Source organism: Hyla sarda, chromosome 5 (assembly GCF_029499605.1).
Source record: "Hyla sarda isolate aHylSar1 chromosome 5, aHylSar1.hap1, whole genome shotgun sequence".
Taxonomy (NCBI): Eukaryota; Metazoa; Chordata; class Amphibia; order Anura; family Hylidae; genus Hyla; species Hyla sarda.
Window position 1 is genome coordinate 243,901,656 of NC_079193.1, and position 27,807 is coordinate 243,929,462.

At 37.4% G+C, this 27,807-nt stretch overlaps 1 protein-coding gene across 1 annotated transcript in view; it reads right to left on the reverse strand.

The window, feature by feature from the left end:
* Positions 1–5,547: 5,547 nt before the first annotated feature.
* TSHZ1 (teashirt zinc finger homeobox 1) overlaps positions 5,548–27,807 on the reverse strand; it is an 85,818-nt gene continuing 63,558 nt past the window's right edge. Inside the window, exon 2 of the mRNA XM_056521425.1 lies at positions 5,548–10,233. Within this exon, the coding sequence (XP_056377400.1) occupies positions 7,052–10,233 (3,182 nt within the window). The 3' untranslated portion in view covers positions 5,548–7,051. The remainder of the gene's footprint in view (positions 10,234–27,807) is intronic.

Below are 27,807 nucleotides of genomic sequence, written 5' to 3' on the forward strand. Positions count from 1 at the left end.
ACCTTCCAAAATTAGCAAAATTGCGTTTTTCTTTTTAATTTCCCCACAAAAATAGTGTTTTTTGGTTGCGCCATACATTTTATGATATAATGAGTTATGTCATTACAAAGGACAACTGGTCACGCAAAAAACAAGCCCTCATACTAGTCTGTGGATGAAAATATAAAAGAATTATGATTTTTAGAAGGCGAGGAGGAAAAATGAAAACGTAAAAATTAAGGCCAAAATGGGCTGAGTCCTTAAGGGGTTAAAATAATTTCCTAGGTATCACACAGGTTGCACTGATTTATGTTGGAGTATAAAAGAAGTGAGTCTGTGCCCTCTTTATAATTAAGAAGGTCCTAGTACAGTACCAGAAAAGTAGTGTAACACTGCTCTTTACTGTGATCATGCCTATCTTGTATGCTGTCTTTTGCTATATTTTAATGGTTATATCCATAATATGAATAATGTAATGATGAATTGAAGCAGCAGTACGCATGCTTAAATGCTGCTCCATTCACACAGAGGGGCAAGAAACCCCTGTTTTCGTGATCGGCACGTATCATATGATTCAAATCCCCACTGATCAGATACTTATTACCAATACTATGGACAGGAGTTATCTTGTAGTATTGCTTTTAAAAGTTTTTTTTCAAGATTGTTCAAATTCCATAAATAAATACCTTAAATATACTTACCATATGAATTTTTCCCTGGTCCTTCATTGTCAGACAACTTTTCTGATTGAAAAGTAGTAATGTGGCATAAATTACAGCACATGGCCTAACAGTGTCAGTCAACAAAGATGTGACCCGTACCTTTCGTTGAATTTAGTTAAAGCGGGCATGACCACAGGAAAACAGAGGTGTAAATAAGCCCATGACATGATGGGTATGACAGGATACCTCCGGGCATACCTTTTTTTTTAAATAACATTAGTCCTATCCAGCACAGGCCTTTATATTAATATGCAAATGAGGCTCAAGTGGCCAGCACAGAAAGAGCCCAGGTAAATCCAGCCAATCTATTCTTTAACTAGAGGCTGTCAGTCAAACAGTGTTGGCAGATGCAAGTGAGTTGGGGAAGGGAGGACTAATAAAGAGGAAATGGGTTGGTATTGCCTGGGCTCATGCTGGGGAATGTTCATTGAGCACATGAAACTCGGGCCAAGTGAGCCTCTTGGAATATGTCCCTGGGCACAGGCCTGAAATCATGATGACTAGTCCCATTTAGCTATGGGTTTGTGGTAATGTTTTCCTCTTGACAGGTCTGCCTTAAGGATTCCAACTTATCATTTTTTCTAACTACACTTGTGATCTTGTGACTCACAATTAGGACTATGTTGAGGCACAAGCAAAAGTATGGAAGGACAAATCTGTACATATCACAGTGAAACTAGATTCACTACAGCATGCATATGTTCGGTGTCGTTGTCATGTCATGTTACATCACTATAAGCAGCATGGGGAAAAAACGTAAAAATTCATAACAAGTATATTTAGAAGCATTTCATATTTTTATTATCAGCAGCATTATGGGTTATTTCTTTATTTCGGACAATCCCTTTACTTTGGTTATTTCTGTTCAGTAACTTTAAAAAATAAGTGGAGGAATGCAGACGGTTGACACCATGTACTGTGCTCCATGTTCCCACTCATGTTTTTATTTTTACCAAACTTGGAATGAGTCTTAACATAAAGTGCTTTCCTTTATTTTTCTATTTACAGAGATCTAGTCCCGTTTTAGCAAAACTAAATAAAGAAATACAATTATTATTAATAATAATAATAATAATAATAATAATAATAATAATAATAATAATAATAAAAATAAAAATAATAATAATAATAATAATAATAATAAAAATAATAATAATTACTACAAGAAAGCAGACCACAAATACAGCCATAATTTGACCTATAAGTCAAAATCAATTTTGTAGATATGTAAGAAGACATGAGGCAATCAATGTTATGGACAGCAAAGATGAATATAAAGTAAAATCATATTTAAATGGGAACTCTGGTGAAAAAATAAATAATTTCAAATCAACTGGTGCCAGAAAGTTAAATAGATGTGTAAATTACTTCTATTTAAAAAAAATTCAGCCTTCCAGTACTTATCAGCTGTTCTATGCTTCTCTGGAAGTTGTATAGTTATTTTCAGTGAGACCACAATGATCTCTACTGACACCTCTGTCTGTGTCAGCAACTGTCCAGGGCAGGAGCAAATCCCAATAGTAAACCTCTCCTGGACAGTTCCTGACACAGGCAAAGGTGTCAGTACAGAGCACTGTGGTCAGACTGGAAAGAACTACACTGCTTTTTCTTTGTATTCCGCAGCTGATAAGTACTGGAAGGCTAAAAAAGTAGTTTACAGAATAGAGTACTAGAATGAATACAATGGGAAGAGTTACTGGACATGAATGAAATTGGCTCATCTAAATTATTGTGTGTATTTTTTCCCCTTATGTTTATACATAATAAAATGGCGCAATGGTGTAATAAAAGAAGAAGAAAAGCCTTTTTTTAATTTTTGTTTAAGACTTACTTTGCAAAAAACTTGATTTACCATGGAAAACCATTTAGTCAGTCTTTTCAAAGGTCTTGTTTCTTTAGATTTGGGTATTACTATTTCAGATGTATAATAAGTAATTACAAATAACAATCATGTAATTACATCAGTGTAGATTTATATTCAATTTGTTGGTATAAATAAGCTAATAAGTATTGTATTTTACAACAGATATTCCTATAAATTGACAGAATATTAATAATGATAAAACAGGACTTAGTTTTTTAGTAGGTGTACTTAAAAAAACAAAAAAAAAGAAGAAAAGACATAATGATGTAATAATAATAATAACAATAATCCTGAGATGTATCTTGAGGTCTTTGTTGAATAGGGACATGTTGTCCACATATTATTCTTTAGTATATACAGGTTTACTTCTAAGGCTTCTTTCACACTGCCATTGCACCCCGTCAGGAACAGCCATTAAACCCTCTTTTTTTTTTTAGTTTGAGGGCTGTCATTTTGATGGGGCGCAACAGGCAACAGTCGGTCCTGATAGACCCCATTATAGTCAATGAGGTCCATCGAGCGCCGCTGTTTTTTCAGCAGGAGTAAAAGGAGAAAAAGACGGCGCAAGCTGTATTTTTTCTCCTGCTATTTTCCCCGGCTTCCCCAACAGCCGTCACACTATCGTGGGACAACGGTTGTGTGAAAGAGGCCTTAGTCTGATACCGTCTTTGGTTTTGTTATTTTTTCTGTTCTTGCACAAGTATGTATATTGTATGTTTGAGTGCATGTACATGATTATGTGTGTATACCTTTTCCCATTCCCTTCCCTTTTTTATTTTCTGTTCCCTATAAATCTCTTTTTTTTTTTTTAAATAAAAATTCTATAAAAAAATTTTGAATGAGAAAAAAATTATAACATAAATTTTTTTTATAAATAATAATAATAATAATAATAATAAGCCTTTGAAAGTAATTAACACCTGTTGTTCAGTTACTGGATAGGTTCCCGATTGAATAAGGAAGCATTTCAAATAAAAGGGAGGGGTACTGTAGCAACTATTACTGTAGCAACTATTTTGCAGCCACAGCACACACACACACAATTGCCATAACTGTGGTTTTACTTAATCCAACTTAGTTTGTTATTGAACTCTTTAGTGTTCTAATTTCTTTCAATTAGAAACCTGGGTGTCTAGAATTGTGGCCTTAATGTGGTAAGGGTCACAAATAGCAGTTTTTTTTTTCTTTTTTTTTTTTAGGTCAAAGCTGGAAGTGTATTTAAAAGAATTGTGAAATATATAGGGACGCATACAGAATTTTTTCCCGTTGGATCCATTTTTGGCTTAGGCTTGAAAAACTGTGAACCCATCCCCCCTAAATGTTGTTTTTATACCCATACAGTATACCATATATGTAATCTTATTTAGATTTAAAAACATGAGAATTATGACATGTGCCCAAAACAGAAACCATTCTATGGTTCCACAGTATGAAGTAGCACAAGATGATGGAACATGCTAGGTTTCAAATTGGAGTCATATAGAAGAACACTAAATTCATTGTTGCCCGTACAAAACAAGAGGCAAAAATAAGACTCTTCTTCACAGCTATAATTAAACAATATATTTCTATAAATAAAAACTTTTTTATATAGTCATAAATTAAGATTTAATGTGTAAATGTCTAACAATAAGATTTTAAGGGCTTAGGTAAAAATGTATGTTAAATTTAGAAAATAAAAATAAAGAAACTAAGGCTGGGTTCACACCACATTTTTGCAATACAGTTCCTGTATACTTTTTCAATAATAAAAAAAAACGTTCAGAACTGTAATGAAAACCGTATGCATTGACTATCCATTGAAAACCGTATGCCAAAAGATGCATCACGATGTGTCCGTTTTGCATTCTGTACAGTTTTGTCAGTTTTTTTCCCATACCCAAAACCATAGCCTACCACAGTTTTTGATCCGGGTAAAAACCGTATAGAAACGTATGCGTTTTTTTTTTTTTTTAACATGGGAGTCAATAGGAACCGTACAGAACCGTATGTGCATACCGTTCCATATGTTTTTTGATTTTGCACATTTTTTTTCTTGGAATTTCAATTAAACAAGTGAAACTTTATTCATAACAGAATGAAAAGTTAAAAATGTGTACGTTTTTTTCTTAAAAAAACGGATGCAACCGGACATTATTTTTCAAACCGTTTATGGTTTTCAACCGTATATGGATTAAAATTTGTACACGTTTTGATACAGTTTAGTCAGATTTTGAGGAATCCGTTTTTTTTAATCAAAAACCTGATACGAGTACTATATTGCAAAAACGTGGTGTGAACCCAGCCTAAGTAAAAAAAGAAAAGCGGAGAAGTTTGAACTTAGCACTTTCGCTGCACTTCCAAAATGTGATGAGTGGGACAAGACTGCCAGCAGGTTAATTAAAATGTGATAAACCAAATTTTTTTTTTTTTTGGAACTGAGAGGCAGACATTTCGAAATGACACTTGGAGATATATCACTTTTATCACACATGAAAATGCGAATTCATTCAAATCCAAATGAGTCTGTAAACGCTTTATGAAAAATAGTAACAGGCACGTCTCAGCTCTTGACTTTAACTGACAGCACAGCTGTACAAATGCTACACAGGGTGAAGATGAGGTAAAGGAATTATTGTTTAGTGTATGCTGAACGAACCATTTACAGATCATTTTTAGCGGAGAGGGAAAAAAGACAACCAACAATTGAATTGGAAGTCAGAATAGTGTGTGTGTCAGCCACTGATCATCCTCTCTTTCCCAATCCAGATAGAAAGGTACACATATAATGCCCTTCATTAATTGTTAATGCCGCACTATTTCTCCCTGCGTCCTTTTTGAAACTATTGTGACTTGTTTGTAACATGTTAATGGAAATAGCCTGAATGAAATATGTCAGGATACAGATACTGAATAGATGATTTTGAATAGAATTATCCTGGTTGATTGCATAAGCAATACCTCTTCCTGCTGGAATAACACCTTAACGGCACAATAATGACGACATGACAATGTATGTAAATCAAGAACTGCATGTGGGTTTATTTCACACTTGAGAAAACAGTGGATTTAATTGTGTGAACCGAAATGTACTGTACAATATTAATGATAGAACATCAAAATGTATAATTCATAGTGCATTGCTTTATTTTGTATTTATTTCTTTCTTCTTCTTCATCTTTTTTTTTTTCTTTTTTGTCAGTTTCTTTTGTCTTTTGTACGTGCATCTGAAAAGATGCAGGCGCCAGTAAAATTTCTCTGTTTAAGTCAGTATGCAGGAACTTAATTTTATTCAAAAATGTGATTTTTTTTTTTTTTACATTTTATATACATAGGAATTGAATATAAAATGACAATATAAAAAAGTTCAAAGTGAAAGCATACAGCCATAAGGTACAAAGGAAGCAGAATTGTTTCAAATGGTAAGATATGTAACATGTACTCTTAAATTGTTATCTTTTATTTACATGGAACATAATCCGATATTTGCCCCAGACTGTCCCTCTTGTTTTGTCAGCCAGAAGGACTGCATTGAAATATAAATTTAACTCTTTGGAGGCCTGACTGCTCCAATGGGTGATAAAACTTCGGATTCCCAAACGGTTAACCTGCTGGTAGCAAAATAGATTAAAATGCAACACAATTGTAGGAAGATAAGCTTGTACCGGAGTTTACATTTGCAAACAATTAGAAACCATATAATTCATTTTTAACAAAAAGAAATCATTTCTACATGTTTGAATAAAATATTGGCATACAAGGTCTTGCTGTAATGAAACATTGTTTTCCATTGTGACAGTTCACAATTGATGGTACAGTATCTATCCTGTATATTTTATTCTTTTCTTTCCTTAATTTTGCATTCTAATGATTTATTTTTCTACACATGTGGCAGAGTAACCCTAGGAGTACTATATAGCCTTCCTCCATTACCCCAGGGCTGCATACATACTTTTTTTTTTTTTCAATCTATGATCTGTATTCAGTATTTATTACTATAATATATTTTAATTTAATTTTTCTTTTGAATTGTATAAAGACTTTCATTAAATATGTTTATATATCAAAAGGCACAGAAATGCTATGGCAGTGCTCAAAGGGTTAACTTGATGCCACAAGATTTTCCAACCTTTATTGTCATGGCAACGTGTTAATTTTAGGATGTTTGTTTTTATGTCATTGTTCTTTGTGTTTCTTTGTGGTTAAATTAATGTCTCTCAATAGTGTCTCCCACTACATTCTACAAAAGATAGCTTAACATCAAGAACAGATGTTGAAAATTAAAGGTCAGACATTGACTCACAAAAAAAAAACATGCACAAATCAGACAAAGAGAATATAAATATAAATATAAAATATGTGTAAGAAAAAAAAAATCCAGATAGGCAGTTCAGCAACAAAAATAAGACTGATTTCAGAGGCTCAGGTCAGGCCTAGTGCAGTATTATGAATATGTTTAGTGCAATGTTCTTGTGGTCACTTGCATACCTGGCTGCATAACTGGATGTTACTGTTTTTCCAATTCAGTTACATATATCACATGGTCTTCTGGGGACTTGCCATGTGTTTTGCTAAGGTGCAGTTTAACTGCGTGTTTGCTTGCAAAAGTCCGGTTGCAGAGCTTACACTGGAATGTGGAGCCTGAGTCCTCCTCAATAAGTCCGATTGAGCTTAAAGCCTTATTGGTGATAACTTTTGAAACATTCTGCTGCTCTTGAATATGATTTAGAGAAATCTTTGAAAGATCCTTTAAGCTAAAGCCTAAATGTGTCTCTAAATGATTTATATATGTTGAAGCAGTCCGGAACTGAGAGGCACAATCATTACAAAAGAAAACAGGATGTCCTGTGTCCAGATTCTTTAAAAATTTTGTTCCCCCTGTCCTCCTTAGTTGATATTTCACATTGGCCAACCAATGGCTAATCGTTGTCATTGAAAGACCAGTAAACTTAGAGATGTGTACCCGTTCTTGAGGACCTAAGTCTGACATGATATACTTGCCTTCAGCTGTCTCCCGTAAGCTAGAAGCAAACTGGGCCTGAAGTATAAGGAGATGCTGGGGGTTCCAGTTGGACTGTCTGCCCTTTCTTTTATGCACAGGAGATAACTCATCCAAAGCCTCTTCGAAACTGCTGCCATCTGCATCTGACTTTTCAGATACAGTTGACGGTGTAGAAGACTTGGGTGTTAAACGTCCAGTGAGATTCTTTACCATATCAGAGATATCCATCAATGCACTTTCCCTTAGGGGTGAGGAGACAGGATCAGTCATACTTGCAACAAGAGGTTTATTTTTTGATTTTGTCAAATCTATTGGCTGGTCGCTATTCTCATAGTAGTACCGGTCAATAGACTCTGCTTGTTTTACAGGAGTGGTTGGATAGATAGGTTTGTCTAACATACTATTGCTAATTTTGTATAACATTGCTAATGGATCTAAAGATGGACTTACAGGTTTTTGTACTTTGCCTAAGTGTGTATTCATGATGGATTGTAGTGCACTCAGTGGATTAATAAAAGATGGCTCAGTCGAATGATCAGTTATAATTCCTAAACTGTTGCACCCATTAGTTATTTTTGTTTTATGAGAATCTGTACCATTTGGTGTTGGAGGTTCCAAAAGGGCTTCCTTTTTTGTCTTCTGAAGTTCAGCAGCATCTGTGGATTTCTTTATAGTCTTTACATTAGATTCATCTGTTTTTACAATGTCTTTGTTTTCTTTCGCTACCGGAGATATGGGTTTAACTGGAGTCCCTTTTTCCTTCTCTGCTGTTTTTTCTTCTTTCTTTACACTTATTTTTCCTGTTACCTTCTCCACTAATTCTTCCATTGCAGAGACATTGCTTTTGTGAGGTGGAGGTGATAGGCTACCAGGTGAATGGACCAAAGCATTATGTTCAGACGCCATGGATTTGACACTACTGGCATATGATGGTTGCATCTGCACGCTCTGTACAGTTGGCTGCAATGATTTAACAGTTCCTGGCAACTGATAAGCAGCATGGATACTAGGATATCCACCCCATGATGGTGCTCCATTTTGAGCCTTACTGATTGCAGAGGACACTGTATTTTCCAGTGACTTTAAAATGTCCAGCCCACCTTTAGGACTATCATCTAAATCCTCCTCTCTGAGGTATTGATAAGAAGTTGCAGGCTCGACTTTTTCGGGTTCCTCGTTTTCTTCCTTTATCTTCTTTTCTGGCTCAGTGTTGATCACTTTTTCCTGTTCGGCTTCTTTTCTGTCCTCAGAAAGTGGTGATGCAGCGGGTGAGTCTGGCTGCTTCTTTATGTAGGATGCTGGTAGTCTTGCATGTGTAGTTGGGGGTAAAGGTATCGACTGAATTTTTTCTTCTATGACTGCATCCAAAACTAGTTGTTTTCCTTTTTTAGAGGCAGAATTGGTCACTTTTAAGAAATGTCCAGTGACCATCATGTGAGCAGTAAGTTGCTGTAAAGTATCATGAGAGCTGCCACATTCCATGCACTTTAAAATCTGAGCTTTGCGTGCTTCAAACTGCCATGTATAACTAGCACCATTTTGATAGCCGTATCTATTGTTAGGGGTCACGTAAGGATTGGCAGCTTTGGGATCCTTTGCATTATCAGTTCCTGTGGCCCCTGGTGAGATTCCTGCTTGTTCAGGTGACTCAGGTGATGATATATCTTGAAGAGCTCGTTTTTTTGTTGTGGGGACCAGTTTTGTAATGGCTGGTACTGGCTCTTTCAGAGGCACTTTTTGGTAATGCTTCGTTTTAATCATGTGAACACTAAGATCTTGCAGAGATTCAAAGGAATGTCCACAGTACATACATTTCAGGACTTTCTGAGCATCTTCTTTTCCTTCCATTTCCATAAGTGATCTTTTTCTGGGTTTAGACCAACGTCTTGTTCTTTCAGCTTCTCTGTCTCTATTATCATCCCGATAATGTCCTGTCTCATTCATGTGAACAGTTAACTCTACTAATGTGTCATAAGCTGCACTGCAGTCTTTGCATCGGAACTTACTGGCACCAGTAAATACAGATCCATACAGTTTATTGTTTTGCCGGTAGAGCTGCACTGTGCTAAACAGGCTGGGCTCTGGCAGAAGTCCATAGGATGTTTGTTGAAGTGTCTTTGCCAATGCAGCCTGGTGCCAGTCATATCCAGAAGCACTGTTACTATTTGAACTGTTGCTTGTACTAACACTAATACTCGTACTTGTATTAGTACTACTACTGCTGCTTGTAATGGGTGTAGGTGTAACAGATTTCGTTTTTACGTCTTCATTCTCACTTTGCTTGCTTGCTTCCGTACTTGTGGTTGGATTTTTCAGATCTAATGCCAGAGTGGACCAACTGCATTCTGATAACAGATTTGTGTATACTGCTTTAATTTGTGCCAAACTGTCCTGAGGGTAAGATGAATTCTCTGCATTCTGGCTATCATCTCTGTCATGTCCATCCTTAGAGGAAGTACTTTTAAAATCTGCTAGTTGGTCACTTGACTCACTAAATGGAGACCCGTAGCCAGCATCATGATTGGTTGCACTACTGACGGGCGAATTTTGGTAGCTCTGATTTTCCTTGTTATCTGGTTCTTCACTAAATAAATATTCACTGTCTTGGACATCCAAGGAGAGCCCATCATCTTCTACGTTGTCTTCATCAATTTCAGCTGCCTTTAATTCTTCTGCAGGAACATATGCTGAAAAACAAAACAACAAAAAACAATTAGAAATATGTTGATGAAATATTTGAAAAAATATGTTTAAGAATGTATTGCATGGTAGGTACATGACCAATAATATTAGTAAAAGTATCATTAAATACACTTCTAGAACTCTTTAAATTATTATTTAATCTTTTTACTAAACCTAGGTCCCTTTACTAAATGATTGCTTTTATTTTTACAAAGTTTTGGCAAATCATAGAGACAAATCTTGTGACTGGCGTTTTGATCAGGGAGACCCCCACCAAGCACTAAACTAAAGAACAGAAGTGTACCGAGCACTTTCCTTCTTAGATTATGGTTGGCTTTCCTCCAAAAGTGTTAATTGTATGTACTTATAGATAGTCTCAAAGATTTCCTATGAATCCTTACGTCACATGCTAGGTGTTCCAAGGAAAGCTGAGCAGAGATGATCACTGCATCACTGGGATGACACTATGGCTTGTCAGAGGTTTGTAAAAGGGATGGTTATCCTTTAATGACTCCAAATTTTTAAAGTGCACCATCAAAGTTCAGCTCCCATCAGTCTTCAGATCAGGCTTGGAGAGGCACAGTCCACACTGAGATTTTGGGTTGCCGAGGCAACCTTCTGATGCCCAGTGGATTCTGTGCATGCCCCATATTAATTATAAAAGGGCTTGTGTTGGGTGTCATGAATTGGCCTGGGTAACTGTACCGCCTAGCTTAGAGTGTCTCTCCATGCTGGGTATAAAAATCGAATGGGAAATAAACTTTGGCGGTGCACTTTAAGAACTTGAAACAACATTATAACTAGTAGTACTAGTAAGATAGGTAGTGTCTTCGATGAAGACAACACTCAAGATAATACACTTTGTTAGCAAAACTAAAAGCTACAACAGAATAATACTGTATATGTATATATAATAGCTGGGCTTGTGTGAAACTGTGTTTATGATACATGGAACTGAAGATGACATGAGGCAGCATTAGCTATCATTTGTATGTATATATTGTAGGCCTCAAATAGCCATGTATTGAACTCCTTCAACTACGTTATTTGCTGTTAGAAGGCACAGAAAATGCACAGAGGTAGAGGAAAGGTAGGAAAAGTATACATTTTATAGAACCCAATCCCTTAAATACACAGAACAGCATTCATAGTGAACTCGCAGTTAATTTCAGCTAACTCTGAAATATTTTCACTAGACTGGATAAGAACATCTAAATGATATAGGTAGCTAAAGTTGTAGTAGCAGAAAAATTTTTCCCCAAAAAACACTAGTGTGACCTAAGCTTCATAAAATCAGAAGTGATATTTATGAACAGATGGTCATGGTATCAAAATACTCCAGAAGCCTGCTGGCAAAGGTCCCAACATGTTTTGTGCATGTGCATAGATGAAGGATGGATACAAATAATCATATAGCTGAGTCAATGAAAATGTTCACGATAGTCGAGATAATAGATAACAATGTGCCCTAGTATATACAAACAAAAGTAAAGATATCCTTTATAAGACAACAAGAGGTTAAAAATAATTACTTAAAGGATTAAAGAGGTTAACAGATGTAAGAATTTATTAATATGTATGCCATTGAATGCCTTTATTTAAGACATCATGCCATAGATGTGCATTAAGGTGTTTGCATGGGCACAAAACTACACCCATGCAAACACTGCAAAGATTAACCCCTTAAGGACGCAGGACGTAAATGTACGTCCTGGTGCGGTGGTACATAACGCACCAGGACGTACATTTACGTCCTGTGCATAACCGCGGGCATCGGAGCAATGCCCGTGTCATGCGCGGCTGATCCCGGCTGCTGATCGCAGCCAGGGACTGGCCGGCAATGGCCGACACCCGCGATCTCGCGGGCGTCCGCCATTAACCCCTCAGGTGCCGGGATCAATACAGATCTGCGGCAGTGCGCGATTTGAATGAATGATCGGATCCGATCCGATCATTCAGAACGCCCCACGGAGGTCCCCTCACCTTCCTCCTTCCGGCTCCCGGCGTCTCCTGCTCTGGTCTGAGATCGAGCAGACCAGAGCAGAAGATCGCCAATAACACTGATCTGTTCTATGTCCTATACATAGAACAGATCAGTATTAGCAATCATGGTATTGCTATGAATAGTCCCCTATGGGTACTATTCAAGTGTAAAAAAAAATGTAAAAAAATGTAAAAGTAAAATAAGTGAAAAATCCCCTCCCCCAATAAAAAAGTAAAACGTCCGTTTTTTCCTATTTTACCCCCAAAAAGCGTAAAAAATTAATTTTATAGACATATTTGGTATCGCCACGTGCGTAAATGTCCTAACTATTAAAATAAAATGTTAATGATCTCGTACGGTGAACGGCGTGAACGAAAAATAAAAAAAAGTCCAAAATTGCTACTTTTTTAATACATTTTATTAAAAAAAAATTATAAAAAATGTATTAAAAGTTTTTTATATGCAAATGTGGTATAAAAAAAAAAGTACAGATCATGGCGCAAAAAATGAGCCCCCATACCGCCGCTTATACGGAAAAATAAAAAAGTTAGAGGTCATCAAAATAAAAGGATTATAAACGTACTAATTTGGTTAAAAAGTTTGTGATTTTTTTTAAGCACAACAATAATAGAAAAGTAGGTAATAATGGGTATCATTTTAATTGTATTGACCCTCAGAATAAAGAACACACGTCATTTTTACCATAAATTGTACGGCGTGAAAACGAAACCTTCCAAAATTAGCATTTGCGTTTTTCTTTTTAATTTCCCCACAAAAATAGTGTTTTTTGGTTGCGCCATACATTTAATGATATAATGAGTTATGTCATTACAAAGGACAACTGGTCGCGCAAAAAACAAGCCCTCATACTAGTCTGTGGATGAAAATATAAAAGAGTTATGATTTTTAGAAGGCGAGGAGGAAAAAATGAAAACATAAAAATTAAATTGTCTGAGTCCTTAAGGCCAAAATGGGCTGAGTCCTTAAGGGGTTAACAGCTGAGCATTCATGGTAATGGTTGGGATCAGCAAAATGTCTGATCCCAGACAATTATGGACAATGATGTGGACAATAGCATCTGCATCATGGAAGTTTGACAAGAGGGGGGTCACTCGGTTAACTTTTTTGTGCCCTGTGAGTAGGGTGTCATTGGGTTGCCACAACATCTAATGCCACAATAAAGATGCCCAGATTTGCCATGATATATTAGATTGCCTGTCAGGATGATTAATGTATTATATGTAATCTAAATAATGCCAAGCATAAAATTCAACCTGTCCTTGAAAAAACTATCCTCATACAGGTACATTGACAAAGAAGGCATACAAAAATATAACTATATAATGTGGCAACACAAAAATTACCTTTTTAAAGAATAATTGCTATATTTTTTTTTTCATATCTCAATAAATTGTATTGTGCCATTCAATATTTGATGTTTTCTTGCCACAAAGAGGCGCCATACAGCTACATCAATGGAGGAATAAAAAAGCTTTGACCATTGGAATGCTACACTAAAAAGACAAAAAAGAGTGCTTGGCATTTAAGGCTCAAAATAGGCTGAACCTTTAATATTTAAACATGTAGTAGTCCAATTCAAAAAATTTAAAAACTTTACATTCATATATTTAAAATATTTCTGGTATTTCAAAGTGTTTAATTGTATTAAAAGATAATATTCATGCATAATTTTTAAATAAAATATTGAATCATTTCCCATTTTTCTTGGCAGTTTGCAGTCACTTTCCTCACTCTATTTCAAAATTGAAAGAAAAATTATTATATAATTAGCGTTATTATTTATTTATAAGATGATTGTATTCACAAGACAAGCTTGCAAAAAAAACTGACCTTAGCACATATAAAATCTTTTTTAACAGATTTTTGATTTTTCAGGTACATTTTCTTTATTTATTTTAAGGAACAATCTACCTGCAGTGCGGATTTAAAAATGTCAATATGTCTTTTTGTTGCGGATTTCTCTCATTGACCTCATTGAGAATCCACAATAAACTAAAAAAATTCATATTTTTAGATGCTGTCACTTTTTATTTTATTTTAACATTTTCAGCACCATAATCAATATGATTTGATTTACCTACAGAAAAACATAATTCTGAAACATTCATCATTGCTCTCTGTGTAGTTGTGTTTCATAGACAATTAATATGTATAGATAGATGTGCTACTTGAAACTTACATTCTACATTGTATATTCAGATGTATATTATGCTTGATGTCGCACAGCTACATTATTTCCATCACTACTTTGTTTTCCTCCCTTTAATTGTTCTTACACTTTCTTATCCATTCTCCTGCGATACATTGTACGGTATATTATCTAAAGCTGAATTTACTTGCTTTATCTAAATGTGACAGTTTGCTTCACTTTCTCAGCTGATGGGTACTTTTTTTTCCCTAAATACATATTCATGGTTTTTCAAGCAGAAAATCTGCACTCATCAGATTTGATCAGTGTTATGGAAAAAAAAGCATGGAAATTGTCTTGTTTTGTCCAAAATTAGATTTTGTTTTGGGGGATTTCAGGTGACGGTCATCACAAATCCATCTACTGGTGTTATGTGTAACACTTGTATGTATGGCTCTATGACTTAGGAAGCAAGTGTGACATGCCTGCGACTGTACGCTGCTAGTTCTAATATAATGAAATCAGCCTGAAATCTAGAAATGAAAGGTAAACTTTGAAATCTATATAAAGACTCCAACCAGTTCATACGCAAATCAGGTGTATGCATAAAAAACAAGAATGAAGAGGTGGTGGGACCCGGAGCTAAATCAAGCATGCTCCCATGTTTTACAGAATAAGTATGTCTGCAGTGTGTTGTTTTTTTTTTTTTGTTTGTTTTTTTGGAAGTACTGCCGTGAGTTGCCAACATGGAATGCCTTCTGGATGGCAGTGTCTATTCATTCTGATGAAACAGATGTGCTGTCTTCTCTGGATAACATTAAATGCTGTGCAAAATAATTTAAGCAGACACAATGCGAAATATGAATATTTGTGGTGCACGGAGACAGCTTTCAAATGTGTTTCTTGTTTTACATTGTGCTGATGAAAGACAACCATAAAAGCCCCATACGCAAATATGATACCTCGACTAAAGACATATCAATCTCTGGTTGTAAGAATCTAGGTTTTATTTAATTAACTGTGTTAATGAATTTCATTCTGAAATGATGTTTTTAGGTGGGATGTGACTACATGGGTGTGTCTGCTGTTTCAGATGCACCAGATAAAGCTAAACATATCCCCAAAGCTAAAAAATATAAACATAAAAAAACACCTCACAAATAAAATGTGTGCATGTATGTTGGTGTATTTTTTTGTGCTCCTTCAAACTGGTAAAAGGCTTGTGTAACATTGAATTAAAGGGGTACTCCGCACCCCTAGACATCTTATCTCCTATCCAAAGGATAGGGGATAAGATGTCAGATTGCCGGGGTCCCGCTGCTGGGGACCCCAGGGATCTCGGCTGCAGCACCCACCTGTAAGGCTTCCACCTCACACCGGCAACGCTGGAGGCTTTGGATCCCGACCACAATGGCGGACAAGCGTGACGTCACGACTCCACCCTGTGTGATGTCATGCCCCGCCCCTCAATGCAAGTCTATGGGAGGTCCGCCACGCCCCCTCCTATAGACTTGCATTGAGGGGGCAGGGCGTAACGTCACACGGGGCAGAATCGTGACATCACGCTCGACCTCCATTGTGGTTGGGATCCGAAGCCTCCAGCATTGCCGGTGTGAGGTGGAAGCCGTACAGGTGGGTGCTATAGCCGAGATCCCGGGGTCCGCAGCAGCAGGACCCAGGCAATCTGCTTTGGATAGGGGATAAGATGTTTAGGGTTAGATAGGGGATAAGATGTCTAAGGGTGCGGAGTACCCCTTTAAGGTGAGAGCCCAAACTCTTCTGGGACAACAGACCTTGGGGGACAAAACAAGCTACTCCTACAAAATCACATGGGGCACAGTTCTCCTCCCTTTTAATTGTTTTTCCCTACATTGACTAAGACAGGTCACTGCTGCGGTTAGTTACCATTTCCTGTGTGTAAAGAGAAGACTAGGAAGTGGGGATCAGCATGGACCAAGCACTACTATAATAGCAGTGGTGGGGAATTAGCCAGATGTTTATTTGTTTAGTTTTTTTTAACTCCATTTTACCACTTTTGAATAAACAAAGAAAGCACCAGATAATCCCTTTAAAATTAAGACATAAAGGGTGGTTGTACGGGGCTAGAAAAACAAGCCTTCTTTCTTTTCAAAATAGCGCCACACCTGTCCAGAAGTTGTGTCTGTTACTGAAGCTCAGCTGCATTAACAGTAATGGGGGTTGCAATGAGTGGCAACACACAATCCATGGACAGGTGTGGCACTGTTTTTGGGAAACGGCACAAAAAATGAGCCCTCATACCACCCCGTTCATGGAAAAATAAGAACGTTATAGGCGTCAGAATATGACAATTTTAAACTTGTAACTTTTCGTGCATGTAATTATGATTTTTTGCAGAAGTACGACCAAATCAAACCTATATAAGTAGTATATAATTTTAATCGTATGGACCTACAGAATAAAGATAAGGTGCCAAATTGAAAGGGTTATGATTTTTAAAATGTAAGGAGGAAAAAACGAAAGTGCAAAAACTGAAAAATGCTTGGTTCTGAAGGGGTTAAATCTCCTATTTTGGAACATTTGCACTGAAATCACATTAGTTGCTACATGCTGATTATTTTATGGTCTTTTTTTTCTTTTTAAACAATATATGCACTGATGGCCATTTTCCCATAGACCTTCACAGAACAAATTATTTTCCAAAAACTGGCATTTTTATACTCAATTTCACAGTTGTTTCTTCAGTAAAAATATGACTGCATTCACAGTGTGTAAACATAAATAATGTATCCTTTACTATTGTGATCTTATGTCTCATAAGATACACACACACACATACATATATATATATATATATATATAGATAGATAGATATAGATATATGTGTGTGTGTGTGAAGAAAAAAATTTGTAGAATTTTTTATAAAACCTACACAATAATGCGTAATGTTTTCTATGTATACTCATGTAAACATATAAAAACAAATTTTGTGCTGTCTCAATAGAACAGCTTTCACTGTTAAAGAATATATCATTCTAAGAGTATTAGAAGAAAAAGGTAACAAAGAGAAGGTACAGAGGAGGAAATATCATCTTGTCGAGAATGCTATTTCTCCAAGATGTCTGATGAAATAGAAGTCATTTAAAAAGCTGGTATTCAAAGATGGTTGTCACTTTAGATAGGGGCTGGCACGGCTCACCTAGACATGTGACACTTTGGTGGAAGTTAGGTCTGCTGCAATATTGAGAGCAGTAGAGATCAGGCTGACAAAGACTGCAAGGCCGAGTTGCCTCAGGCTGTTAGAGAATGAATTCATCATGCAAGTGAATTTTCTTCTCCATTTTTACTACTTACTGAAAATGAGATTCTATTTCTGTTTTGTTTAAGACGTTATAAAAATTAAATATGGGCCTCAGTCTTTTATTTTACTTTCTTAAATATAGTTTACAATTTTTATTTTATAAGTGATCATTTTTTAAGGAGTTGTATTTGAAATATCTATATGTGTATATAGACAGAGAGAGAGAGAGAGAGAGAGAGAGAGAGAGAGATAGGAAGGGATGAATAGATAGATAGATAGATATGAGATAGATAGATGATAGATCGATAGATAAGCAGATAGATATATTACATCTACAGATATATTACGTACATATAGCTACACACATACTGTAGACGATAGATAGATCAAATAAAAAAATGGAAACACACAATGACTTTACTGGAATAAATTACAGCCTTAACCACATTGGTTGCTGTATAAGATTGGCATCTGAATGTTATAAGAAAGGATTACTTTAAATGCAGAATAGTATATAAAGCTTTAAATATTATTTATTTTTTATTTTTAACCAACTTATTAAAAGTTGTAAACTTCCAGAATACTTTCTATAGTTACTGTCAGAAAAGCTTGATATCTTGATTTCCGAATCCTATAAAAGCTATAAAAAGTGTGCATTGCAGCTACACAATCACAATCAACAAAGGGCTGTTGAAAAAAACACACTTAATAATGTAAAAAGCGTGGACCGAGGAGGCTACTCCGAAGACCCTAAATAAGCTAAATTGCATATCTAATGCTTAATAGATCATTGCACATTCCAATCCTCTTTGTGTCTTTCACAGTTGAATAAGAACATTAGCCCAAATGAAGTGCATCTCTTAAGCCACACAGCAAGTAACTAAAGCACAAAAAAGTCTTATTTTTTTCCACCATTGAGAACAGGGCTAAAACATGCTAGATTGCATACAAATGTGCATGCCATGTTCAATGCATGATTGCTAAGGTATATCTCAAGTACTTCTCAAGTACAAATATTTCAAATAAATTCCAAAAAGGAACAGAAAAAAAAAAAACAGCGGGCCTGCTTGTGGCAGATCTGTCTTTTCAGGAGGCCTGTAACTTGTTAAATCAGTAAGAATACCTGTCACAGATATCCAGCTACACCATTTGGCTGATGTCAAACCTAAATAAACCAGATCAGAAAACCAGCAAGTGGCAGAAACGTAAATGAAATAGGAGAGGATCTGTCTAACTGTACCTCGCATGGCTTGCTTGCTGATTTTTTTTTTCTTTTTATTTTGGAGGAGGGAAATAGTGGCAATCACCGCAGTCATTTGTAGTACTAATGTCCAATTCAGCCTCCTTTCATTCTCCTTATTTAGTTGGTCAGAATGGTTTCATAGCCGACACGGGGAAGCTGTGCTGTTTAGCAGGCTGTTTAATGGGAAAGTGGCAGTCTTATTTCTTTTCTAGATTTGGTTTGTCACTAGGTCTCCATTACATGCCACTCAGCTTTGATGCCTTTGGACAGGACTGATCAAAAGATGTCATTTGACCTACACAGCATGGCAGAAACTTGGAGAAGTCTCATAAAGGGACACTTTGGCTGTAAATAAAATGACATTATTATTTCCTCTGTCCTATCATGTAGAAAAGCCAATTATGGTAATGCACTGCATGTCAATGGAAATATAGCAATCTTTTTTGGAGCAGGCAATGCACGCATCAGTGTTGCAACTCTCCTTCCTGTGAAAAATATGCAGACTGGAAACAAGGTGATAGATGTCTTTAGGTCTCTTAATAAATTCTAAGACAGCCATAAAAAGTGCAAGTCAGCAAAACAATTGAAAGTATAAAATGCAAACTGTTAAGTTTTCAAATTATCTTGTAATTTCATCTTGAATGATTTATATTCCATCACTGTGAGCTTGCATCACTCTCCATTGTTTTGACTGGCAAGGAATGCAATTTATGGTACCACTAAACCTTTAGTACCCACTAATACTTAAAGAAAAAAAACAGATTCTAAAAGAGAACAGGATCATGACCTTGTTGCTGTGCAGCAGTTTCTTTTAAAATTGCAGAAGAGGATTTCTCAGCCATTGTACATTACAGTAGGGTGGCTTGTAATAATTTTAGATTGGTTTAAAGCAGTAAAGGCTGTCAGTTACTAACAATGAAACAGGTACAATTTTACCATAAAACTTTAAAAGGGGGTGGACATATGACAACCTCTGGTTTACTTTTCTAACCCATCAAACAGACAGTTCATAATAGTAACCAAGTGTCCATGATAAGGACCCAAAGTGCCCATATTTAGCTTGAGTGCAGAAAAATATTTTCTCTATGGAAATTGGACTGCATCTCTAATTTCAGTTGATCTGTATGTGGGAGGTGTGGCTGTCCTTAATTATAAGGAGTAGTGCTGGGGAAAAGATATATCTTTGATACAACCTTCGCAGCTGCACAGAGGCACAATAGGTAGGATAGGCCACTGTCAACTTAAAAGTAGCAAGTACATTCATACTATAAGAGCAATATAGGGGGAAGTGGCACTGTATGAGATATACTTGGTATAAAATAGCTGTAATGTTGAATAGCCATGAGGAGACAGGGTATGCTAGCACATACTGGAGGGTGCAGGTTGTAAACAGTGCAATTGCAAGTCCATAAAGAGATAGGATAAAAACGCACTCACCCACTGATGCAGGTAGCGACTTTAAAGATCTTTGTTCAGCCGGGCATGTAAGGGTCCGGGACAGGTGGGGCATGTGGAGGAGGCAAAGAATGTGCACATTCTTTGCCTCCTTCACATCCCCCACCTGTCCCGGACACTTACATGCCCGGCTGAATAAAGATCTTTGAAGTCGCTACATGCATCAGTTGGTGAGTGTGTTTTTTTCCTATCTCTTTATGGATATTCATACTATAAGAGTGCACGTAACTCAATGAATTTCATGTAAAAACTTATCAGTAATTTTACTTAGAAAAAGATCTACTTAGAGCTTTATGATGAGCTGGCACGGGCACTACCTTTTTAAAAATACAGAATTGCCTTACTTCCCGGTGGTGTGGTAAACTATCAGGCATGGTGCTAAAGACTGGTGCTCAGTCTGTGGGGCTACGCCAGTGTAGAAGACATGGCCAAAAATTCAGTACACTAGGGAAAGTAATTGGCCTGGCACTCACACATTCATGAACAAGATTTTTATTTTAATTTAAAAAACAAATACAGACAGGTTACAGAGGGTGTCAGTAATTAAAACACAACCGCTCCTATAATAAGCTATATTACAGCAAGGGGCATATGTACTGTTCTTGCACAGTGGCCTCCATCAATCAGTGTTCATCCCTGGTTTGGTGATACCAACTAAGACAAGAAGAGGACCAGTTTCTATATTTGTAACAGTTTAAACAGTGAGGTGTATTCAATCTGTGTTCAATAAAATGTTAAAATATTTTTAATGGTTTAAAGAGGATAGTTAAACAAACCTGACATCTTTAGATGATTCCATGCAGGTTAAAAGGTTGAAATTTAAATAACAGAATGGGAATTTTATTAAAAGAGTAGAACATTTTAATTAGATTTCTACATTATTAAACACAAATATAATATATCATTTCATCTGGTATGGAATTTTACAAAAGCCATTTATTGCCACCCAAAAGCTTTCCTTACCCAGAATGCTAGAGTAACTAAAATCTTCAACAAGCACAAAATGTCTCCTGATCTTGCAAGTTAGGATCCTGCACTGACCTTAAATGGAAATTCCCATGCCTAGAAGTAAAGAAAAATGTATCCCCATCCACAGGATAGGAGATAAGTTTTAGATTGTGGGGGTTCGACCGCTGTGGCCCCCCGCGATCCTGTACAGAGGCCCAGAGTTGCGCATCACAACTCTTGCCCAAAGCAGGGGCCACCTTGCCCCCCCTCCATATGTCTCTATAGGAGAGCTGAAGATAGCCAAACAGCTCTCCCATAGAAATATATGGAGGGGGTATGGCGGCCCCTTCATATATATACAGTTTATACAAAAAAAAAAAAAAGAATGTATCTACCCTCATATGAGCAGGGGTATTCACACATAAGACTTTAAACTGCAATTATTGAATACAAAGCCAGAAATGGATTTGAAAAATCATGGTCCTTTCTTTCTACACGTCCCCTATTTATGATCTATTTTCCCCAGTTTTTAATTTTATAAATAAAATGCGTAAAAATATAAACACACCCTTAATAACACAAACATATATAATTGTTGAAATTTGCCTTTGTTCTTGTTAGTGTAATTGTTCTTTCTTTTAAAGAAAATTTTCGGATAGACTCAAATAGGTTATAAAGATAACGTTTTCATTGGGATAGTTAACCTATGACATTCTACCTAATTTTATACCCATGTTTTAAACTGTAAGAAAATCTTTACATACAGTAACCAGCAATGACAGAAGATATCCATAAACTTCCAGCACATGGAGGCCAGGATGGCTGTTGTAAATGTCACAGGAATTTTACATCTATACCTCTAGATATACCTCTAGATTTTTTGAATAATTTGATTCGGCCGATTTGCTGAATTTTCAGAAAAAAATTGGTCCGGTCCGAATTTATTTGTGGCGAATCTGAATTAAAAGTGGCTATTTCTGGCCTACAGAGAGCCTCAATAGGGGTGTAGAAAACTTTGCCTTGCTGTAACACGCATAGGGTGTGTGCTGGGTTAGTGAAATAATACTGTTATTCAGTATGACATGCAAATTAGAGGCATTGCTATTAGAATCACTGTCACAGAGCAGCACAATGACAGAGCCTGGAGGTGGTATCAGTATGAGGAGACCATATAGTGACTGAATGACACAGGGTGGAGGTGGCAGCAGCATGAGGAAACCTTATAGTGACTGAATGATCCAGCCTGGAGGTGGCAACAGCCTGACGAGACCATATGGCCTTAAATTGAAAAGATTAAAGATATTTGTTAACATTTAAATTGAAGATTTCAAATAGATGAACCTAAAAAGTTTTATTTAATGTGCCAGCAGCATGACGAGACCACATGGTGGTACAGTGACAAAGCCTGGAGGTGGCGGAAGCATGAGGAGACCATATAGTGTCTGAATGATACAGCCTGTAGTTGGCGGCAGCATGAGCAGACCATATAGTGGCTGAATGACACAGCCTGTAGTTGGCGGCAGCATGAGGAGAACATATAGTGGCTAAATGACACAGCCTAGAGTTGGTGGCAGTCTATGGCAGGGGTGTGATGACCGCCACGCCCCCTCCCATGGACTCGTATTGAGGGGGCGGGCCGTGACATCACAAGGGGCAGAGCCGTGACATAACTATGCTACGGCCCCTGTACTGCCCGTCATTACGTGCAGCGGCAATCCCGGGGGTCCCCAGCAGCGGGACGGCGGCGATCTGACATCTTATCCTCTATCCTTTGGATAGGGGATAAGATGTCTAGGGGCGGAGTACCCCTTTAATGGAGTTTAATGAAGCGATTTGCACAATCGAATCGCGGTGATATTTGCATTTGTTACAAATCAAATTTTTCCTGAAATTCGTAACAAATTCGGATTTGTCAGATTCGATTCACTCATCCCTATCTATATCTCTTGTATTTGCATTGTATGGTTTTGCTGCCCTTTTTTTAAGAGGAAGATGTGCTTTTCCAGCTCTTAGGTCTCATGGCAATATTAAGAGTAATCATCTTAGACATATATACTAAAGCCCAGCATATATGGCCTGGAGAACAATTCTGTTATTCTGGCTTCCAGTTTTGTTTGAGGGGTCCAGTTAAACTAGATCAGTGCAGACTATGTTTATTTATTTTACACCATCCCTGCGGGTAAATATATATCCTGTATTTGCAGAATTCAATAGTTCAAGGCTCGACACATAGTGCTCATTAGATATTGTTATGTCATCCACAATGCTTAGGATCTTAATATCTTACTTGATACTACACTAGTATATAAATAGTTAATGCACTATGGAACATGTTATTGTCAGAAGATTTGGAATTGTTGTGCAGACTGGGAGTAAAAAGACACAGAGGGGATTTCCAAAGCTCAGCCAAGGATCAGCCTTAACATCAATTATTAAGCCAATGGCACTTAACACCAAAAGGAACTATGATAGTACAAACTGAATTTTAATAAATCCCTGGGGATGTCTGCATTGAAACTCACTGGCAATTTTCTTAAAAATAAATATATAGTCTAATGAAACCTAGAAAGTAAAAATTAAGACAAAAACAAATAAAGTGTAAAAACGTAGGAAATCTGCAGCAAAAGAAATGTATCCCCTATCCACAGGATAGGGGGTAAGTGTCTGATCATGGGGGTCCGAACGCTGGGGCCCCCCACAATCTCCTTCATGGGGCCCCGACTCTACCGCAGCTCTCCCATGCAGGAGGCACCAGCATTTGTGCCTCCCCGCCTCTCCCATAGAGCTGTATGGAAGGGGCATGTCTGTCCAGCACAGTGAGCTCGACACTACGCGCATTAGCTGGCGCACAGAGCGGCAATGCGGGGCCCCATTCGGGTAATCCCAGGGGGAATCCAGCCATCAGGCCCCCCGCAATCAGACACTTATCCCTTATCGTGTCGATAGGGGATAATTTTTTTCACTGCAGATGTCCTTTAATACAATGATTTGATCCCAATGGTAAATCCTTTCTTCTGTGTTTCTTTATATTTAATATTTACTCGGTAAGTAATATAATGTTCTATCATTGGTTAGTGTTACACCTCAACAGACTATCAATATAATATTGTGGTTGTAATGTGACTTCAGCTAGTCCCCACCGGGCAAAAATTATGTTACAAATATTCTAACATGATGTACATTTACTGAGCACCCTCCATTTCCGTCCCCCACCCCTGTTCCTTAGAGCACGACCACACCCTCTTCATATGAATATATGTGATATAGCCACCGCACAGAACACAGCACACTTTTTTTTTTTTGGCACAAATATCTAGACATTTGAACACATATGTGTAACAATATTGCAGTTGCAGATACATGGCAAATTCCTTTGAAAAGAAAGAGTCAATACTTGTCAATACTTAAAGTAAAGAATTGTAAAATATCTTGTAAATATGCTTTGCTTCTTAGCTGTTTTGCCACCTATTTCAAGTTGAACAATAAACTATTATATTACATGGATGTTATATTGTCTTCCATTACAAAAAAAACTAAGGGGGAGATTTATCAAAACCTGTCCTAAGACAAAGTTGCTGAGTTGCCCATAGCAACCAATCAGATTTCACAGGCCTTTTCACAAATGAAAGAAGTAATCTGATTGGTTGCTATGGGCAACTCAGCAACTTTTCCTTTGGACAGGTTTTGATAAATCTCCCCCCTTGGCTCTGCCCAGCTAAAGTCCGGGGCCTGGTTCAGTTACCATTTTTGCAAAAAACTGTAACTCAGCCACAATGAATGAATATTGCCTAACAGGTCGTCCAAATTACACTCGCATAGAGAAAGACATATTGCTTCTCAGTGCAGAACTTCAACAAAGCAGCTGCAGTTAGTGAAAAATAGATCCAGAACAGAAGAAGAGATGAGACCAGCTTTGTGTACTCTATGACCCAATTTGTTGTTTTTCATAAGATCATTGCCTGCTTCTGACAAAGTGCGGCCCAGTCAGGTGACCGCTTCTACGTCTTTGTTGTTATATAGTCCTAGCCTAATGGATCTTTCTTTACAATGCTGCATTCAGTGGAGCAGGCACTATGACTATTATTAAGCAATTTTATGAGCACTTACTATAGATATAATTAACACGGAGAACAAGCAAATTAGAATAACAATCTATGCAGCTCCCGTCCAGCAGAACAGCGGGGATAACACCCTTTTCATCTGAAACAAACATTATAAAGCAGAGACCACCCTAACAAAACATGGCAAACACACCCACACAAAACACCATCTATTTATTTTTATACCCTGCATAGACAATAGCACTTACAAGGTAGATTGAAAAGGCACCGTCTTCAACAAATCTTTGATATATAATCTACTACGTCATTTCATTTCTAAAAACCCTAAGGTCATGTAACACACTTTCTCTGTCATTTGTAAGTACATTAACTCGGTGGCCATGCGACAGTGAAATTATTATAATGGGCTGCTAAAATGGGTCAGGCACGCACTGCATTTTATCTCAGCTTCAAACAACAGAGAGAATACAGTCCAAATCAAACATGACAGCATTATCATCCTCGCTGCATGCCTCACTTTCCCAAAGCATTTCCAGTCAACAGGAGGAGAGAATATCTGGAATATTTTTCAGTTTGATTTTTTTTTAATTATGTCCTCAAGAAAATCATTACATTGGACTAGAAAAAAATGCATTATTTTTATGGTATTTTCTTCACTCTTGTGAAGAAGATGCAGCGATTTAGAACATAAACCTTCCAGGCAAACAGTCATTAACTAAAGAGCATAGGACTATGTGTTCTGTTTACAAAAGACATTTGCACAATTTACCTAGTTATGAATCCAATCATTTCATAGATTTGAACACTGATATAGAAGGCTTTAGCTTTATTTTAGGTTATCCCATCTCATGATCAACCATCTAAATCGATGGGTGACATGGTCTTTTAGGCACACACAAATCGCATTGCTAATTTAACTAATCATGTCACTTAGGATAGTTTTTTATCATTCTTTTTGGCCATTCAACAAATTGTTAAATAAACGTAATTTTGCAATGTAGGCCACTGCATCTAACACTTTCATTTAGGCTTTTCTTTTTAATAAATTCAAGTTTATATTAAAGATACTTGAAAAATCTTGCAATAACCAGACTTATTTTGTTGATACAGTATAGACAAGGCTACGTCAGATTTGGGATCTTTAGTCCCAGGAACTTATCACATTATTGACAGTATCCCCTTCTCTCATCTTTACTATAGGAGCATGCTATTTACAACATGGCTGTAACCAGCGGATACAGCATTCAGAAGTTTGAGAAGACATTCATCCCAAAAATCCAAGTATTCCCCATAGCAACTGGCAGTGTCCCATGTGCAGTACAACATTTTTTGTCAAATGTAACTTTGTAGACAAGGCAACAGTGTTACCACTACAAATTTCATGTCACACAGGCCCAAAAGTAGAATCAATGATGGAATAAAGCTGTGACTAGTGCCTCTCTAAAACAACAGGGCCCCAAAGGTTTAGCGGAAGACAGCCATTTTGAGTTGACTGTGAAGTTAGCATCATTTGTCTCCAGGATAATGTTTTTATGGGTTGAATCACAGATGATCTTATAGATCTTGATGGTATATCCTGTGTGTGCAATGTCAACAATAAATTTTACTATGTATTCAAATGTGGATGTGGACAAATCCTGTAAAGATGGAGGGTATTACCCCAATTATTTCCTCCAGTAAGCCCTTAGTCTGAAACTACAAAAATCTCTTTGGGTGCCCATACAAAACAAACATTTGGCCCACAACTATTTCTCCTGTTCACCCCTTACAGATGAACATTCGGCCTTGCTAAACGTTCATGTGTTGTGAATTGGGAAAGAAGAGGTAAATTGCTAGATAGCTCTAGGGGTGACTTAGCTCAAAGAAAACAAAAGGGGCAAGCAGCTTAAATTCAGCATGTGATCATTCTATCCCTCAACATCATCTGCCAGGGGAGAATCAGAAGGCCCCATACACGTAATGGAATTGGCTATTCTCACCAAAATCAGCTGACTGTTCACTACAGTGTAAGAGCCTTTTTATGTGGCCAGTGTATCCTTGTTCCACTCCAGCCATCAGTTGCTATTGTTGCATGGAAACCTTAAAGGGGTAGTCCAGTGGTGAAAAACTTATCCCCTATCCTAAGGATAGGGGATAAGTTTGAGATCGCGGGGGGGTCCGACCTCTGGGGCCCCCTGCGATCTCTCTGTACGGGGCCCCGGCTCTCCGCCGAGATAGCGGGTGTCGACCCCCGCACGAGGCGGCGGCCGACACGCCCCCTCAATACATCTCAATGGCAGAGCCGGAGATTGCCGAAGGCAGCGCTTCGGCTCTGCCATAGAGTTGTATTGAGGGGGCGTGTCGGCCGCCGCTTCGTGCGGAGGTCGACACGCCCCCTTCCCGCGGGCTGTCGGGGCTCCGTACAGGAGATCGCGGGGGGCCCCAGGGGTCGGACCCCCCGCGATCTGCAACTTATCCCC